Genomic DNA, 17,262 nt, shown 5'->3' on the forward strand with positions numbered 1-17,262 from the left:
CAGACAAGCAAAATCTAAGAGAATTCAGCACTACCAAACCACCTTTAGAGTAAATGCTGAAGGAGCTTCTCTAGGCAGTAAACACAAGAGAAGGAAAAGACCCAACAATAACAAATGCAAAACAATTAAGAAAATGGTAATAGGAACATAGATATAGATAACTGTACTAAATGTAAATGGATTAAATGCTCCAGCCAAAAGACATAGACTGGCTGAATGGATACAAAAACAAGACCCATATATATGCTGTCTACAAGAAACCTACTTCAGACCTAGGGGCACATACAGACTGAAAGTGAGGGGATGGAAAAAGCTATTCCATGCAAATGGAAATCGAAAGAAAGCTGGAGTAGCAACTCTCATATCAGACAAAATAGACTTTAAAACATAGACTATTACAGGAGACAAAGAAGGACACTACATAATGATCAAGGGATCGATCCAAGAAGAAGATTAAAAAATTGTAAATATTTATGCACCCCACATAGGAGCACGTCAATGCATAAGGCAAATACTAACAGCCAAAAAAGGGGAAATCGACAGTAACACAATAAAAGTAGGAGACTTTAACAACCCACCTTCACCGATGGACAGGTCATCCAAAGTGAAAATAAATAAGGAAACCCAAGCTTTAAATGACACACTAGACCAGATGGACTTAATTGATAGATATAGGACATTCCATCCAAAACCAACAGAATACACTTTCTTCTCAAGTGCTCATGGAACATTCTCCAGGATAGATCATATCTTGGGTCACAAATCAACCTTTGGTAAATTTAAGAAAATTGAAATCGTATCAAGTATCTTTTCCGACCACAACGCTATGAGACTTGATATCAATTACAGGAAAAAAACCTGTAAAACATACAAACCCATGGAGGCTAAACAATATGCTACTAAATAACCAAGAGATCACTGACGAAATCAAAGAGGAAATAAAAAAATACCTAGAAACAAATAACAATGAAAACACGACGACCCAAAACCTATGGGATGCAGCAAAAGCAGTTTTAAGAGGGAAATTTATAGCAATACAATCCTATCTCAAGAAACAAGAAAAATTTCAAATGAACAACCTAACCTTACACCTAAAGCAATTAGAGAAATAAGAACAAAAAACCCCAAAGTTAGCAGAATGAAAGAAATCATGAAGATCAGATCAGAAATAAATGAAAAAGAAATGAAGGAAACGATAGCAAAGATCAATAAAACTAAAAGCTGGTTCTTTGAGAAGATAAACAAAATTGATAAACCATTAGCCAGACTCATCAAGAAAAAAAAGGGAGAAGACTCAGGTCAACAGAATAGAAATGAAAAAGGAGAAGTAACAACTGACACTACAGAAATACAAAGGATCATGAGAGATTACTACAAGCAACTATATGCCAATAAAATGGACAACCTGGAAGAAATGGACAAACTCTTAGAAATGCACAACTTTCCGAGACTGAACCAGGAAGAAACAGAAAACATAAACAGACCAATCACAAGCACTGAAACTGAAACTGTGATTAAAAATCTTCCGACAAACAAAAGCCCAGGACCAGATGGCTTCACAGGCGAATTCTATAAACATTTACAGAAGAGCCAACACCTATCCTTCTCAAACTCTTCCAAAATATAGCAGAGGGAGGAACACTTCCAAAGTCATTCTACGAGGTCACCATCACCCTGATACCAAAACCAGACAAAGATGTCACAAAAAAAGAAAACTACAGGCCAATATCACTGATGAACATAGATGCAAAAATTCTCAACAAAATACTAGCAAACAGAGTCCAACAGCACACTAAAAGGATCATACACCATGATCAAGTGGGGTTTATCCCAGGAATGCAAGGATTCTTCAGTATACGCAAATCAATCAATGTGATAAACCATAGTAACAAATTGAAGGAGAAAAACCATATGATCATCTCAATAGATGCAGAAAAAGCTTTCGACAAAGTTGAACACCCATTTATGATAAAAACTCCAGAAAGTAGGCATAGAGGGAACTTACCTCAACATAATAAAGGCCATATATGGCAAACCCACAGCCAACATCGTTCTCAGTGGTGAAAAACTGAAACCATTTCCTCTAAGATCAGGAACAATGCAAGGTTGCACAGTCTCACCACTATTATTCATCATAGTTTTGGAAGTTTTAGCCACAGCAATCAGAGAAGAAAAAGAAATAAAAGGAATCCAAATCAGAAAAGAAGTAAAGCTGTCACTGTTTGCGGATGATATGATACTATACATAGAGAATCCTAAAGATGCTACCAGAAAAGTACTAGAGCTAATCAATGAATTTGGTAAAGTAGCAGGATACAAAATTAATGCACAGAAATCTCTTGCATTCCTATACACTAATGATGAAAAATCTGAAAGTGAAATTAAGAAAACACTCCCATTTACCATTGCAACAAAAAGAATAAAATACCTAGGAATAAACCTACCTAAGGAGACAAAACACCTGTATGCAGAAAACTATAAGACACTTTAAGAAATTAAAGATGTTACAAATAGATGGAGAGATATACCATGTTCTTGGATTGGAAGAATCAACATTGTGAAAATGCATATACAACCCAAAGCAATCTATAGATTCAATGCAATCCCTATGAAACTACCACTGGCATTTTTCACAGAACTAGAACAAAAAATTTCACAATTTGTATGGAAACACAAAAGACCCCGAATAGCCAAAGCAGCCTTGAGAAAGAAAAATGGAGCTGGAGGAATCAGGTTCCCTGACTTCAGACTATACTACAAAGCTACAGTAATCAAGACAATATGGTACTGGCACAAACACAGAAATATAGATCAATGGAACAGGATAGAAAGCCCAGAGATAAACCCATGCACATATGGTCACCTTATTTTTGATAAAGGAGGCAAGACTATATAATGGAGAAAAGACAGCCTCTTCAGTAAGTGGTGCTGGGAAAACTGGACAGCTACATGTAAAAGAATGAAAATAGAACACTCCCTAACACCATACACAAAAATAAACTCAAAATGGATTAAAGACCTAAATGTAAGGCCAGACACTATCAAACTCTTAGAGGAAAACATAGGCAGAACACTCTATGACATAAATCACAGCAAGATTCTTTTTGACCCACCTCCTAGAGAAATGGAAATAAAAACAAAAATAAACAAATGAGACCTAATGAAACTTAAAAGCTTTTGCACAGCAAAGGAAACCATAAACAAGACGAAAAGACAACCCTCAGAATGGGAGAAAATATTTGCAAAAGAAGCAACTGACAGAGGATTAATCTCCAAAATATACAAGCAGCTCATGCAGGTCAATATCAAAAAAAAAAAAAACCCAATCCAAAAATGGGCTGAAGACCTAAATAGACATTTCTCCAAAGAAGGTATACAGACTGCCAACACACACATGAAAATATGCTCAACATCACTAATCATTAGAGAAATGCAAATCAAAACTACAACGAGGTATAACCTCACACCAGTCAGAATGGCCATCATCAAAAAATCTACAAACATAAATGCTGGAGAGGGTGTGGAGAAAAGGGAACCCTCTTGCACTGTTGGTGGGAATGTAAATTGATACAGCCACTATGGAAAACAATATGGAGGTTCCTTAAAAAACTAAAAGTAGAACTGCCATACGACTCAGCAATCCCAATACTGGGCACGTACCCTGAGAAAACCATATTTGAAAAAGAGTCATGTACCACAATGTTCATTGCAGCTCTATTTACAATAGCCAGGACATGGAATCAACCTAAGTGTCCATCAACAGATGAATGGATAAAGAAGATGTGGCACATATATACAATGGAATATTACTCAGCCATAAAAAGAAACGAAGCTGAGTTATTTGTAGTGAGGTGAATGGACCTAGAGACTGTCATACAGAGTGAAGTAAGTCAGAAAGAGAAAAACAAATACTGAATGCTAACACATATATATGGAATCTTTAAAAAAAAATGGTTCTGAAGAACCTAGGGGCATGACAGGAATAAAGACACAGACGTAGAGAATGGACATGAGTGAGGACACGGGGATGGAGAAGGGTAACCTGGGACAAAGTGACAGAGTGGCATGGACATATATACACTACCAAATGTAAAATAGATAGCTAGTGGGAATCAGCCGCATAGTCAGGGAGATCAGCTCGGTGCTTTGTGTCCACCTATAGGAGTGGGATAGGGTGGGTGGAAGGGAGATGCAAGAGGGAGGAGATATGGGGATATTTGTATATGTATAGCTGATTCACTTTGTTATACAGCAGAAACTAACACACCACTGTAAAGCAATTATACTCCAATAAAGGTGTTAAAAAAAAAAAGAATTTACTACACAACTTTTTTACCCACGACCTTTGTTGTACATGTTGTAATAGATTGGTGGCTTATGTATAAATGCTATTAGCATGAGTCTTCTGGGTTTTCTACTCTTTTTTCCCTTTTTTACCTCTTCTTTTTGTATATTAAATAGCTCTTCATTTTTTGACATAAAATTTCTTTGGCCAGACTCTTCCTCCATTTTCTTTCTCTTTTCTGCCTTATAATTTGTTTGTAAACTTTTGTCTTAGAAATAAAAATTATTTGAAAATTACCTGAAATTTTTAGGTTTGATTCTTTAAGAATGCAATTCCTTTTAATATGCTTTTGTGTGTACATATTGCTAAACTGCTAGAATCTGATCTCGTTATTTAAATGTTACTTCCCAATTTAAATGAACGTTTCCAAAAACAAAAAAGTTCCCAAATTGCCAGTGTATAGGACAAAAGTGTTCTATGCTGAGATATTAAACTAGGGATATTAGGTTAAAAAAACCACATTACAGGCTAAAATAATGGTAGAAACTTTAGTGGTAAAACATTTCATGCCTTTATAGAATACATTGAGTGGTGATGTTTCTCAAATGCCTCTTTCTGTTTTGTTTGTTTATTTTTTAACAAAGAGAAGTGAAACTACTAAGAACATAATTTTCACTTATCTACCCTAGAGTATTATTTAATGTGAATCTCTTATAATCCTCTGTTCAAAATATTTTTTGTGGAATAACATTTTTATTATAAATGTAAGTTACGTAATAGATCTAAACTTGAACAATAAAAATATTAAAGGATATCACTGGAAAAAGCAAAAGGTAGAATATAATGATGGCTGTTTTGGTGATTGAACCAACTTCTGGCGTAACTTAATTTAATTCCTGAATAAGGAGAGGTGAGTACTTACTATGCTAAGTTTCCTCTACATGCAAAGATATAAACTCATAGGTCTGGATATGAGAAAAAGCCAAACAGTACTTAAAAAGAAAAAAACAAAAAAACAGCTTTATTGAAATATATTTCATACACCCTACAATTAACTTGTCTAAAGTTAAAGTGTATGATTCAGTGGTTTTTAGTATTCTCACAGAGTTATGCAACTCTCACCACAGTCAGTTTTAGAACATTTTCCTCACCCCAAAAAGAATCCCTATATCCAACAGTAGTTACTTCCCATCTCCCTCTCTCCATAGCCTCCAGCAATCACTAATCTACTTTCTGTCTCTATGGATTTGCCTATTCTGGACATTTCATATAAATGGAATCATACAATATATGGTCTTTTGTGACTGGCTTCTTTCATTTCTAAGCATAATGTTTTCAATATTGGTTCATTTTGTAGAATGTATTGGCATTTGCCTGATGACTAATGATGTTGAGCATCTTCTCATGGCTTATAAGCCACTTAGAGTCAAGTCTCCAAGCAGGAAAGTGGTGGAGCTAGGACTTAAAGCCAGGATTTACACCCAGGTTACTCTGAGTGAAGTGGACCAAGTGCGCAATTTTGAGAGACTGTGTACAAAACAGGGAGCAGATTGTTGGCATGTGGGTGACATGAAATGAGGTAAAAATCAGTCTAGTCATGCCAGATCTTTCTTTTGTCCAAAAAGCCAGATATCTAGATTTTTATCTCATACCTCTTGTTTTTAAATGTTGACAACTGCAACTAGTTCAGTTAAAAGCAACTAAAACAAAAATGATTCTATTTGTGCAAAGGGCTGGATCTAGAACCTGACTTTACATTGTACCAAAAATCTAACAGAAATAGATAGTTAAAATATGTTTCTTCCTTTAATAAAGCTACAGTCAAATGTAATTCACAGTGATGTATAAATGTAAAAAACAAACAAACAACAAATTAATAAAAAGAATAATAATCCAACTTAAAAAAAAGAAAACAAAACAGGGTTTAAATGACTTACTGGCCATTTGTGTATCTTCTTTGGAGAAATATCTGTTCAGATCCTTTTCCCATTTTTAATTTGGATAATTTTTCTTTTTATTGTTGAGTTATGCAAATTCTATATATATTCTGGATCCAAGTCCCAAATCTTATGATTTGCAAAGATTTTCTCTCATTCTGTAGGTTGTTTTTCCTGGTGGTATCCCTTGAAACATGTTTGTGTGTATTATAACATATAATGTATACAATGTATATTGTTATATGTCATGAAATTCTTGAGATAAAAATCATTGCTGATATTAAAAAAAATTTTATGGCCATACTTTCAAATATGTCATTTATATCCGAAATTTCTTTTTTAAATAATTTAAACATGTAAGTTACAAGTACATTTCATCTAAAAATATAGAAATATACAGGCAGTTCTTTTATGTTCTTTTATGTAACAGAAATAAAAATTAATATTTAGTTTGAAAATACTGTTATATTTTAACAGATATTTCAGCATTCCCATTAAAATTGAAAATGAAAATACAGGTACTAGTAAATAACTTAAGATGTGTTTAAGTGTTTAAAAAAATTCTTAATGTGCCAACAACTATTGGAATTATTCAGTTTCCTTTAAAATTATATAGAGCATTGGGGAAGAATTCAGAATCTAAAAGTTGAACTACTTAATTTGAAATTGTCATGGGGATGTTGAATAGAGGAATTTTCAAAGTTATTTAACCTAGATTTTTTAACTCAGTTAAAGTTCACATAAAATAACATTGAGTAGAATAATAAATTACAGAATGTAATATAAATATTTTGGGGTTTTTAATTACCATTAAATAGTAAGTAACAGTAATTTAGAAAGGGTAAAAAACTGAGTGTTTAAACAAAGATCTGTACCATTATCTTTAATTCAGTTATGTTTACAAACATATTGTGCTGACTTACCGTGTTATATAAAACTAAGTAATATCAGATGTCATTGTTGGCAACTGGAAGGGGCTTTGTCACATTGGTCTGTTAACAAATGAAAGAAATGATAAATGAGAGGAGCTGAAGATAGAAAAATGCTTATTACTTTACATGTTCTTTATATCCTTTACTAAGACAGTTTTGGGAGATCAAACACTAGGTTTCATGCTTACGGTTAATAAGTGGGGTAGGAGGGTGGCAAAAATTGATCCACTTTGATTGCAGAAAACAGAGGCCACTTCTGATAAGAGCCAGAGGAACAGCGTGTGGTATTGGGGCAGAGAGATTAGCCTCAAAGGCAGACAGATCTGCGTTTTCTGTTCTGGCACTACTGCTTATTTACCATTTTACCTTGGGCCAGTTATATAATATTTTCTATTTTCTTATATTTAAAAATGGGATAATAATTCCTATCCCATTAAATTGTTATAAAGCTTAAGTAAAAATTAGTGAAAGCATCTAGCACTATAGTTTATACTCACTAAGTATCTCTCACACTACTCTTTAGTGATAGTGGGAAAAAAACCTTTTCCCTTCTCTGAATTTTATTTTGGTGTTTTTAAGTGTGTTACAAGTCAGGTAGAAGTGGAATTGCTGGGAATGCAGTCATGTTGTGGCTATTGCACAGCCAGCCTCACTGCTCCACTTATTTCATAGACCCAAACATTCACGTTGAGTGAATTTTATTTGTAAGGATGAAAGAGATACTATTTTAGGGAGAAAAATAATTTAAGAATTGTTATGATTATTTAGTACTGACCTTTCTATGGTATAAGGCATTTGTACTAAAAGCCATATTAAATATGTAAAAAAATCACCTAATTTTTTAATATCAAGAAATCACTCTAAGAGTTAAAAATCTAGTATTTTGGTAAATTTTTTATTTTAACATGCTGCACAGTCCAAAAGAAACTGAGCAAATGAAGTTATTTTAAATCCTCATATGTATGATGGGGCTGTGTTAATAACTTATTGGAGAAACTAATGGACAAGATAGCCTCAGTCTTCAAGAACTTGTAGTTAATTGGAGATCCTTATAGAACAAGATAAAAGATAAGTGAAATAGACAACAGTACAGATTGCCCAGTACTTGAAAACTTAATTTTCTTTACAATAAGTTTGTTTTAACTTTATAGTCCATGTATCATACTTATAGTCTCTAAATCATAGAAGGCAATAGTGCATTTAGCCCAGAATGCCACTGATAACTAAGTAATTCCTTTAGTGTTATTGGTATAAGCTAAATAAAAGTAATAAAGGGAGATGGAAAAAAGATTATAGAAAAAAAAGAGGAAAATATAGGTTGGTGGGGGCTGGGGATGGCAAGGAGAGAAAAGGAAAAGGTGCATTTGATGGGAAATGTAGCATATGCTTCAGGTGTCATTAGAGCCTGAGAAATCAGAGGTTGCATTAAGATCCATCTAATTGGGAAAATAAAGCACGAAATGATGTGACATATAGTGATAGAACATTTAAAATATGGTTCCTGATTCATAAGCCACTAACAGTCACGACCTTCTGACTTTTAAACAAATACGGTATATGAATTTGTCCTTATGTTAAATCATCTTAGTAAAATAAAACAATACATTTTGGATTTTTGTTTTAGTGTCTTTGCAAGATATAACCATGAGAAAAGCTTTCCGAAGTTCTACAGTTCAAGATCAGCAGCTTTTCGACCGCAGGACTTTGCCTGTTCCATTGCAGGAGACGTACGATGTTTGTGAACAGCCTCCACCTCTCAATATACTCACTCCTTACAGGTCAGTACACTAATAAGTAAGAAGGCCGGTTATTTATTTCAGACTTCAAGTTCAGATATGTAGCAGTCTACCTTTAAATGCTAAATCCCCAAACATTTTTTATTTCACTGGTCTCTTGACCAATGCAGAGAACCCTCCTTATCCACCACCTTTAGAAAACCTTTGCTTTATTCACTAGGTGAGTTCCCAAGGTTTGGGCATACAAAAAACAAGACTTACTCAAAGGAGTTGTTTTGACAAGTGTTTTTAAGAAAAGCCAATGGCAAACATGAATATGAAGAGACAAGGAGTTGTTATTGTCTTTTTAATTTAACTTCTAATTAGATGGAAAAGAAAAAATAAAGAGTTCAAAATCCCACCACATTAATAAAATAAATATTGTTTTTTTCTGGTTCTTGTCTACTCTTGATCTTTGCATTAAATTTCTGTGTAATGAATATGTAGTATCTGTTTTTAAATTTCTTTTACCATTTAAAGAAATCTGGACTTATTCAGCCTTTCTTTGGAGTCTTTCACATGAATTGTTAAATGGGTGATTTGAGGCACAACACGTGTCTTGAATAAAATGGTATTTGGATAGTTATTTGAAACTATTTGTCAGTATGCAAGGCATTGGATATAACTATTACTATTAGAATGACTATTTGGTGATATTTTTTGGATTTGGTAAGATGATAGGTAAATTAGAGTATTGGCAGAAACCCTGTATAGTTTCTCTGTTCTGTTGTCCTTTCAGGCTTTTATCTTTGGCAGAATCATTTGTAATTACTGGAATTTCCCACAGGACTTATAGAAAACTTAACATTCAGTAGAAGTTAGGGATGAAAATTGTCCAGTTGTACCTTTAAATTATGAATACCAACTCTGAAAAACTTCTGGTTTTCCATTTTCCTTAGTTTCCTGTCTGATTTGTGAGAAATGTTCTATTGGTGCATGTTCTTTTATTTTGCCAATATTTTTACACATGCTATATTTTGTTAATGTAAGAGGAAACAATTTTAATAAAATTACTTCTATTCCTATTGCCTCTCTAAGTCTTACTAATGTATATTTTAATTGATATTTTATACTTCAGAGATGATGGTAAAGAAGGTTTGAAGTTTTATACCAATCCTTCATATTTCTTTGATCTATGGAAAGAAAAAATGTTACAAGATACAGAGGATAAGAGGAAGGAAAAGAGAAAGCAGAAGGTATTACAAGAAATGCAAAAAATTGAAGTTAGTTTTCATGTATTTGTGATTTGTTGCATATGTGGAACTTTATTAATTCTGTACTTTGACAGTTGTATTTGGTTCATATGGTCAAATACTGAAGTCTTTATAACCACACAGAAAGGTCACAGTCTAATGGGGAGCAAATGAACAATTAGGTTATTATAATATGGTGTGATAAGTGCCCCCCCTAACAGAGAGGTATGCATGGAGGGTTTGAGTGGCACAAAATAGCACCTGCTTTAGGGAGGACGGGGCTGATAAACACTTCAACAAAGCTTATAATGAATCTTGAAGAACAAATAAGAATTAAGTGGACCAGGGAAGAGAAAGGCATTTTGCTAAAGCAGAGCAAAGGAATATTGTACAGATATTGGTAAAGTAGATTAAGTTAATATTTTCTTACCACAGAGCATATCCTAAATGGAAGGCTTATAACAGTCTCACTAAATTCCTGTTACCTGTCTGCTGTATTATCATTTTCTGCTTTCTAATAAAATTCACTTGGATCTGTTTTATTCCATGTTAATGATAACTAGAAATATAGAAGGAGGAAGCAAAGTTGGATTTAGGCAGAATTATGAAGGTGGCAAAGTTTGTCTTTATCATCCCTCTGTTTCTCCTATAGCTATCTCTGCTCTCCCTGCTCTTCCCCAAAATGCCTACATGTTATTATTTTCTGCACTAGACAATGTACCAGTGTTCTAGCCAGAGTTTGCAGACTGGTGACTGGTAGCCCAGACTATGCTTGCAAGCAGTTTTGTTTGACAAACACAGTGGTTTTTAAATTTTTGAACTGGAATGCCTTAGATGGACATACTCGTCTAGTTCAGTGCAGGCCTCGTCTTATATCTGACTCTTTTTATTCACATATGTTACCTGCTTGGCCCCTTTGGTTTCTTTCTATACTTTTTCTCCCACAGTTGGAATCACTTTTTGTTTTATTTTTCAAATACCCTATTTTCTGTTGAGTGACAGTTATTATGGTTTAATTGGGTAATTGGATTTTTTTCTAATGTATTGGCTAGCTAATTAGTCGTTTCTCAGATAACAGAACCTTAGTAAAGTTTCAGGTTTTGGCTAGAGGTAGGCAGTGCCATTAATTGTAGAAATTTCACTCATTATAGCAAAAACTAATAATGTGGGAGCAGAGTTGATGAATCTTTTTTCATCTGGAAGGACTTTCTGACCTCAAGTTTTATTACGTAGACATACTATTTTTATCTGATACATCAATTTCATTTAAAGGTTAAAAAAGCATTCGAAAGTGGGATTAAAAGCAAACTAGCTAAGATTTAGCTCTGAATGCACAAATGAACTATATCTATGTTACTTTTACTATATTATGATGACATTGTCTTTTTCAATACTGATGTTAGAATTCTATTTTCATTGTTATAACCTCTTTTTAAAAACATAGTACTTCAACATTTGGCTTTGTTTCAATACATCTGTTACAGCAGAAAAATCTAGATCGTCCTCATGAACCAGAAAAAGTGCCAAGAGCACCCCATGACAGGCGGAGAGAATGGCAGAAGCTGGCCCAAGGTCCAGAGCTGGCTGAAGATGATGCTAATCTCTTACATAAGCATATTGAAGTTGCTAATGGACCGGCCTCTCATTTTGAAACAAGGTTTCTTTTCTTTTGTTTGTTTTTTTAAACAAAATTAATGGTAGAACACTGGCTTTATTTCTAATATCTATATGTCTAAGTCTTAGGTCCTGAACTGTTGAATTGACAGACCCTGTTCTATAAGTATTGAGTTGATTTTGAAACCCTGACCATTGTGAGCCTACTGAAGTCTGATCTTGGGCAGGTCATTTTTGTACCCGGACTTCAGTTTTCTCATCTGTAGAAAGAAGTGGTTGGAGTAGATGATCTTCGGTGTTGTTTTAACTTTCATATGAAGTCTCAGCTCCCTCTCAGTAGTTCAGGCAGAGCCTTAGAATTTCATAATAGAGTAATTGGGTCTGGATTTTTTTTTGAAGTATTATTGGTTCACTGCATATAAAATAGGAATTGGAAGGGGGTTATATTTTGTTCCTTTTTCTTTCCCCTGACTTCCTTTCTATGCCACATCTTCCACCTCAGATATATCAGGACTTTCAAAACAAAATTACTCATCCCCTGTTGCAGAAATATGCAATAGGTCCTTTTCCTTTCTCAGTGGCCAGGGGCCCTATCTAACTAATGCAACCCTAACAAACATTATACTAGCATCTCTCTGTGAAGAAATTTGTGTACAGTTGATTATAGTTATTATTATATGTTTTATAGTTATTGATTTTTGAATGGAAAAGAACTTAAGACTTTCTTTCAAATAATAAGTATAAATTATTTTGGCCTATTTTAGGAGTAATATATATATAAGCTACTATCTATATGCAGTACTGAAAAAAAGAGACTGGAAGGACTGATTTTTTTAAAAATTAATAATCTGTAGACAGACATTTATTTCTAATCACTGTTAAGTGATTGAGGTATTGAGCTGACCCAGTTGTGTAAATATAATAATTTCTAACTTGCTTTGTACACATCTTTTAAATCCAGCTTTGTCTCCAGCATGCACTACAGTCAGTAAATATTTATAAGTCTTCACATTCTCAAAGTATCTAAAATTTTGCTTAAATCTGACTTAAGTCACATGTTATTATGTTACTCAGCTATTTTCTGAGTACCTTAGCACCTTTGAAAACAGCAAAAAAACAAAAACATTGTAGTTAGCCATCTCTGTGCTACTAGTATCAGGGAGACCTATCTCCCTTGGGCACCAGACACTTGGAAGTCATTGAGGTTCAAAAGAACAGCAGGATATTCTGGTGGTAGAAAATTCCAGTTTTCATATTCTAGCTTGTTGTCATTGGCATCTTATTGTAAAGAAAAAAATTAAATAGAGGCAGATAGCTTTGAACACAATTGGCTAAAAGTTATTTTCTTTTCTTGTTTATCAGATTATGAAAGTAATACTTTTCACCCTTGTGAATAGAATTAGTATTATATTATAAAATAATAAAATAACTGAAGGTCATCATAATAACCTGAATCAGCAAGGAAAGGTTGCATTGTGAGCAGCATTCTGTGTTTTAAAAGCAGGATGAATGTAATAAATTTCTGAAAGAAGTTTCTTAAAGTAGTTAAAATATTGGCATTCAAAGGATAAACCTTAAATATCTCAGGTAGAACATTTTACTTCACCAATTATTCAAGAAAAATACACTGATACTGTATATATTTTTTTAGACCGCAGACATACGTGGATCATATGGATGGATCTTACTCGCTTTCTGCCTTGCCGTTTAGTCAGATGAGTGAGCTTCTGACGAGAGCTGAGGAAAGGGTCTTAGTCAGACCACATGAACCACCTCCACCTCCACCAGTGCATGGAGCAGGAGATGCAAAACCCATACCCACCTGTATCAGGTATGTCAGAACAAGCACATGATGTTTCATCTCAGATGTTGGTAACCTTTTTCTTTAAAGGCCCATATAATAAATGTTTTCGGCTTTAGGACATATGGCTTCTGTCACAACTACTCAACTCTGCCATTGTTGAATGAAAGCAGCCATGGACTATACATAAACAAATATGTTTGTGTTTCAACAAAACTTTATTTACAAAAACAGGGATCGGGTCAGATTTGGCCCGTAATTTGCCAGCCTCTGATAAGAGCCGACACAGTCTCTTGGGAAATTTTAGCTAATGATAATTTAAAGATTAAAGTGTGTTTCATTTTATTATAGCTTTGTTATCAAGCACATGATCTGCAATATATTAATAAAAATTAAGAATATTTGGTATGTGGTTAGGGACAAAGAAGTGGGAACCAAAGACTTGATTATAAATGTTAATTTGATATTGGGGGAAATACTCTTAAGAATTTGAGAGAGAACAGACAATTGCTCATTATAATCTTTTAGTAAAGCTTTTTGAAGTTTCATTTTGTCCACTGTTATCCACATTATAAATTTTTTTAATAGAGAAATAGAGATCAGCTTTACAATTTTCAGTTAAAAAGATCAATCTTATATCACTGACTCATTTGATGTTCCATCCTCAGCAAGGAAGAGGGCCATAAATTTCCTTTTGTGGTTTGTAATTAGTTGTCATTGATTTAACTGAAATGATATATAATGAGTCTTAATAGCTTCAATACAAATACAGTATTGTTTTGGCCACAGGTATAGCAATACAAGTGTTGTAATATGATAAATGTTGAGTCATTATGAAGACTCATATCACAGTGTAAAATTGAGCATTTTATTTATCAAAGGAAGCATAAAATGCTCTAGTGGATATGAAAGTTGCATGAGAGGATGAGATCATTTAGAATATTATAAATCAAAGCACCACGTATTGATTTTCTTGTTAGTGTACTTTTAGTTCTCATTTCATTCTAAATATTGCTGAAGAATTTTTAATTTTTGTAGGAACATGTTAATGCCTCTACCTTGATATAATTACTGGTAGCCATTTATGTTTTGTGTGGTTAGTTTTTTCTCTTTAAATAACTTGCTAGGATCTCTTTATCATTTCAGTTCTGCTACAGGTTTGATAGAAAATCGTCCTCAGTCACCAGCTACAGGGAGGACACCTGTGTTTGTGAGCGCCACCCCCCCACCTCCTCCACCACCTCTTCCATCTGCCTTGTCAACTTCTTCATTAAGAGCTTCAATGACTTCGACTCCCCCCCCACCAGTACCTCCCCCACCTCCACCTCCAACCACTGCTTTGCAAGCTCCAGCAGTACCACCGCCTCCAGCTCCTCTTCAGATTGCCCCTGGAGTTCTTCACCCAGCTCCTCCTCCAATTGCACCTCCTCTAGTACAGCCCTCTCCACCGGTAGCTAGAGCTGCCCCAGTATGCGAGACTGTACCAGTTCACCCACTCCCACAAGGAGAAGTCCAGGGGCTGCCTCCGCCCCCACCACCGCCTCCTCTGCCTCCACCTGGCATTCGACCATCATCACCTGTCTCAGTTGCAGCTCTTGCTCATCCTCCCTCTGGGCTACATCCAACTCCATCTACTGCCCCAGGTCCCCATGTTCCATTAATGCCTCCATCTCCTCCATCACAAGTTATACCTGCTTCTGAGCCAAAGCGTCACCCATCAACCCTACCTGTAATCAGTGATGCCAGAAGTGTACTTCTGGAAGCAATACGAAAAGGTAATTTTCTCAAGAGCCGTTAAAAACATTGCAATGGTAGCATTAGAACCTTTCTAAATATTTGAGACAATAATGTTTTCTTCATTTATAAAAGTTTAGATGCTCATGTTTTTGTACAAGTGGTCTTTAGAAAGTAAAGCTATGTTCAATTTATATTTTAAGTCTTTTTCAAGAAAATATGTCACATTAATCATTTTATTTTCATACTTAGTAGGTATTCTTAAAATGTTTATTGAATGAATGAGAAATTAAAAGCATCAGACTTAAATGTTATAGAAAATTTAGTTAAAACCCTTTGTAAATATTATATTCAATATATATATTAACTCCTTTTAAAATGGTATTTTCCTCAGTGTTAAGGCTGTCCATTTGGTATGTAAGTGACACTTGCTTTACCAATATCTATAAAGGATTAAGGTTCCTACCTTAGTAACAAAGGAACGACCTGTCACATTCATTTATTTATTCAGCCAACATTTCCTACTATATGCCAGGCACTAACAGTATAGAATGAATAATAGTGCCTTTCCCTCAAGTACTGGGGAGAACAAAGCCACAGAAAATATGCTCAACGATGTTTAATTTATTTGACCGTAGAGGTAACAAAAGAAATGTATCACCTGGTTAACTTTAGGAGGTGGTGAGTAGGGAAGCACAATAGACCATAATGGCTAAATAAACTATAGACATCCACTGGGGTATGTGGTAAGTTTCATCAAATCTTCAAATTCTTTTTAATAGAACTAGCTTTTTATTTTCCTGTTAGTATTTCTCATGTGTATTTGAATTTATTAGATTAATAATATCTAATAATATCTAGTATTTTGTATTTTGGTTTACAATGAATGGTTTGGATTTACTATATCAGGTATTCAGCTACGAAAAGTCGAAGAGCAGCGTGAACAGGAAGCTAAACACGAACGCATTGAAAATGATGTTGCCACCATCCTGTCCCGCCGTATTGCTGTGGAATACAGTGATTCAGAAGATGATTCAGAATTTGATGAAGTAGATTGGTTGGAGTAAGAAAAAATGCATTGATAAATATTACAAAACCGAATGCAAATGTCCTTTGTGGTGCTTGTTCTTTGAAAATGTTTGGTCATTCCAGTGTTTTGCTTTCTTTTCCTTGAGGTAAATAACCCTTTTCCTCCATAATTTTTGATTTCTAAGAAAAATATTAGCATACATTTCAAACTAAATGTTTTACAGTGGCTTATCTTTTTTTATTTTTCCCTGAAAAGGCATCATTTGGTCAAATAAACCACTAAGTATTAAGCATGGACAGCTGTTGTTAGAGTAGCTGATTCAGTTTTTTGATATATCTTAATTGTGCACTTTGTGAATTTTAATTTAAAGAGCAACTGAGATTAAAAATCTTGAGGGCAGCTGTATCTGTTAATGAGCCTTATTCCATTTCCTGACGTTTTAAAAGAAGAAACACTGCCTTTATATGAATACACTCAGAAAGTACATTTAGCTTGTAGTATTGAATTCTCTTAAAGGAATGCTTGAATTTTTAATTATTGTTTTATTGTTTTAAAATACTTGCCTTATTTGAATGTTTAGCAGTATCCCCTTCCTACTTATATATTGTGTGGTACAATTTTGCTTGCCTATAAGAGTTTAAAAATTTTCCATGTGAAATACTCTGACATAAACCATGTAACTTACATAACTGTTAAGAATAACAGTCTGATTTAATAAATGGTTCATTTTAAAGGTTCATGGGTGTTACCTCTTTGAATAAAACTTTCTGATAGTTTATCAAATAATATAAAGTAGGCTCTAAATAGTCAATGAAAAATTTAAAAACTACTTAAGCTGTGTAATTTCCTCTTAATTGTACAGACTCATATTGTCTAGTGTATAAGGTAGCTTTTATGGCATTTTTTTCCTAAAGTCAAAAAATCAGTATTTTTCAACTCCTTATGCTCTTAAATTAAAATC

At 34.1% G+C, this 17,262-nt stretch overlaps 1 protein-coding gene across 8 annotated transcripts in view; it reads left to right on the forward strand.

Annotated features, from left to right (window-relative positions):
* The window catches only part of WASF1 (WASP family member 1), an 84,588-nt gene extending 67,550 nt beyond the window's left edge, over window positions 1–17,038 (forward strand). For 7 of the 8 annotated variants that reach the window (XM_057527481.1, XM_057527480.1, XM_057527479.1 and 4 more), the window contains 6 exons: window positions 8,779–8,932; window positions 10,008–10,125; window positions 11,607–11,779; window positions 13,388–13,567; window positions 14,684–15,312; window positions 16,181–17,038. In XM_057527481.1, the coding sequence (XP_057383464.1) occupies window positions 8,779–8,932; window positions 10,008–10,125; window positions 11,607–11,779; window positions 13,388–13,567; window positions 14,684–15,312; window positions 16,181–16,338 (1,412 nt within the window). In that variant the 3' untranslated portion in view covers window positions 16,339–17,038. The remainder of the gene's footprint in view (window positions 1–8,778; window positions 8,933–10,007; window positions 10,126–11,606; window positions 11,780–13,387; window positions 13,568–14,683; window positions 15,313–16,180) is intronic. The other variant, XM_057527482.1, reaches the window with a different exon arrangement.
* The last annotated feature ends 224 nt before the right edge of the window (window positions 17,039–17,262 follow it).

The sequence above is a fragment of the Balaenoptera acutorostrata genome, chromosome 14, assembly GCF_949987535.1.
Source record: "Balaenoptera acutorostrata chromosome 14, mBalAcu1.1, whole genome shotgun sequence".
NCBI lineage: Eukaryota > Metazoa > Chordata > Mammalia > Artiodactyla > Balaenopteridae > Balaenoptera > Balaenoptera acutorostrata.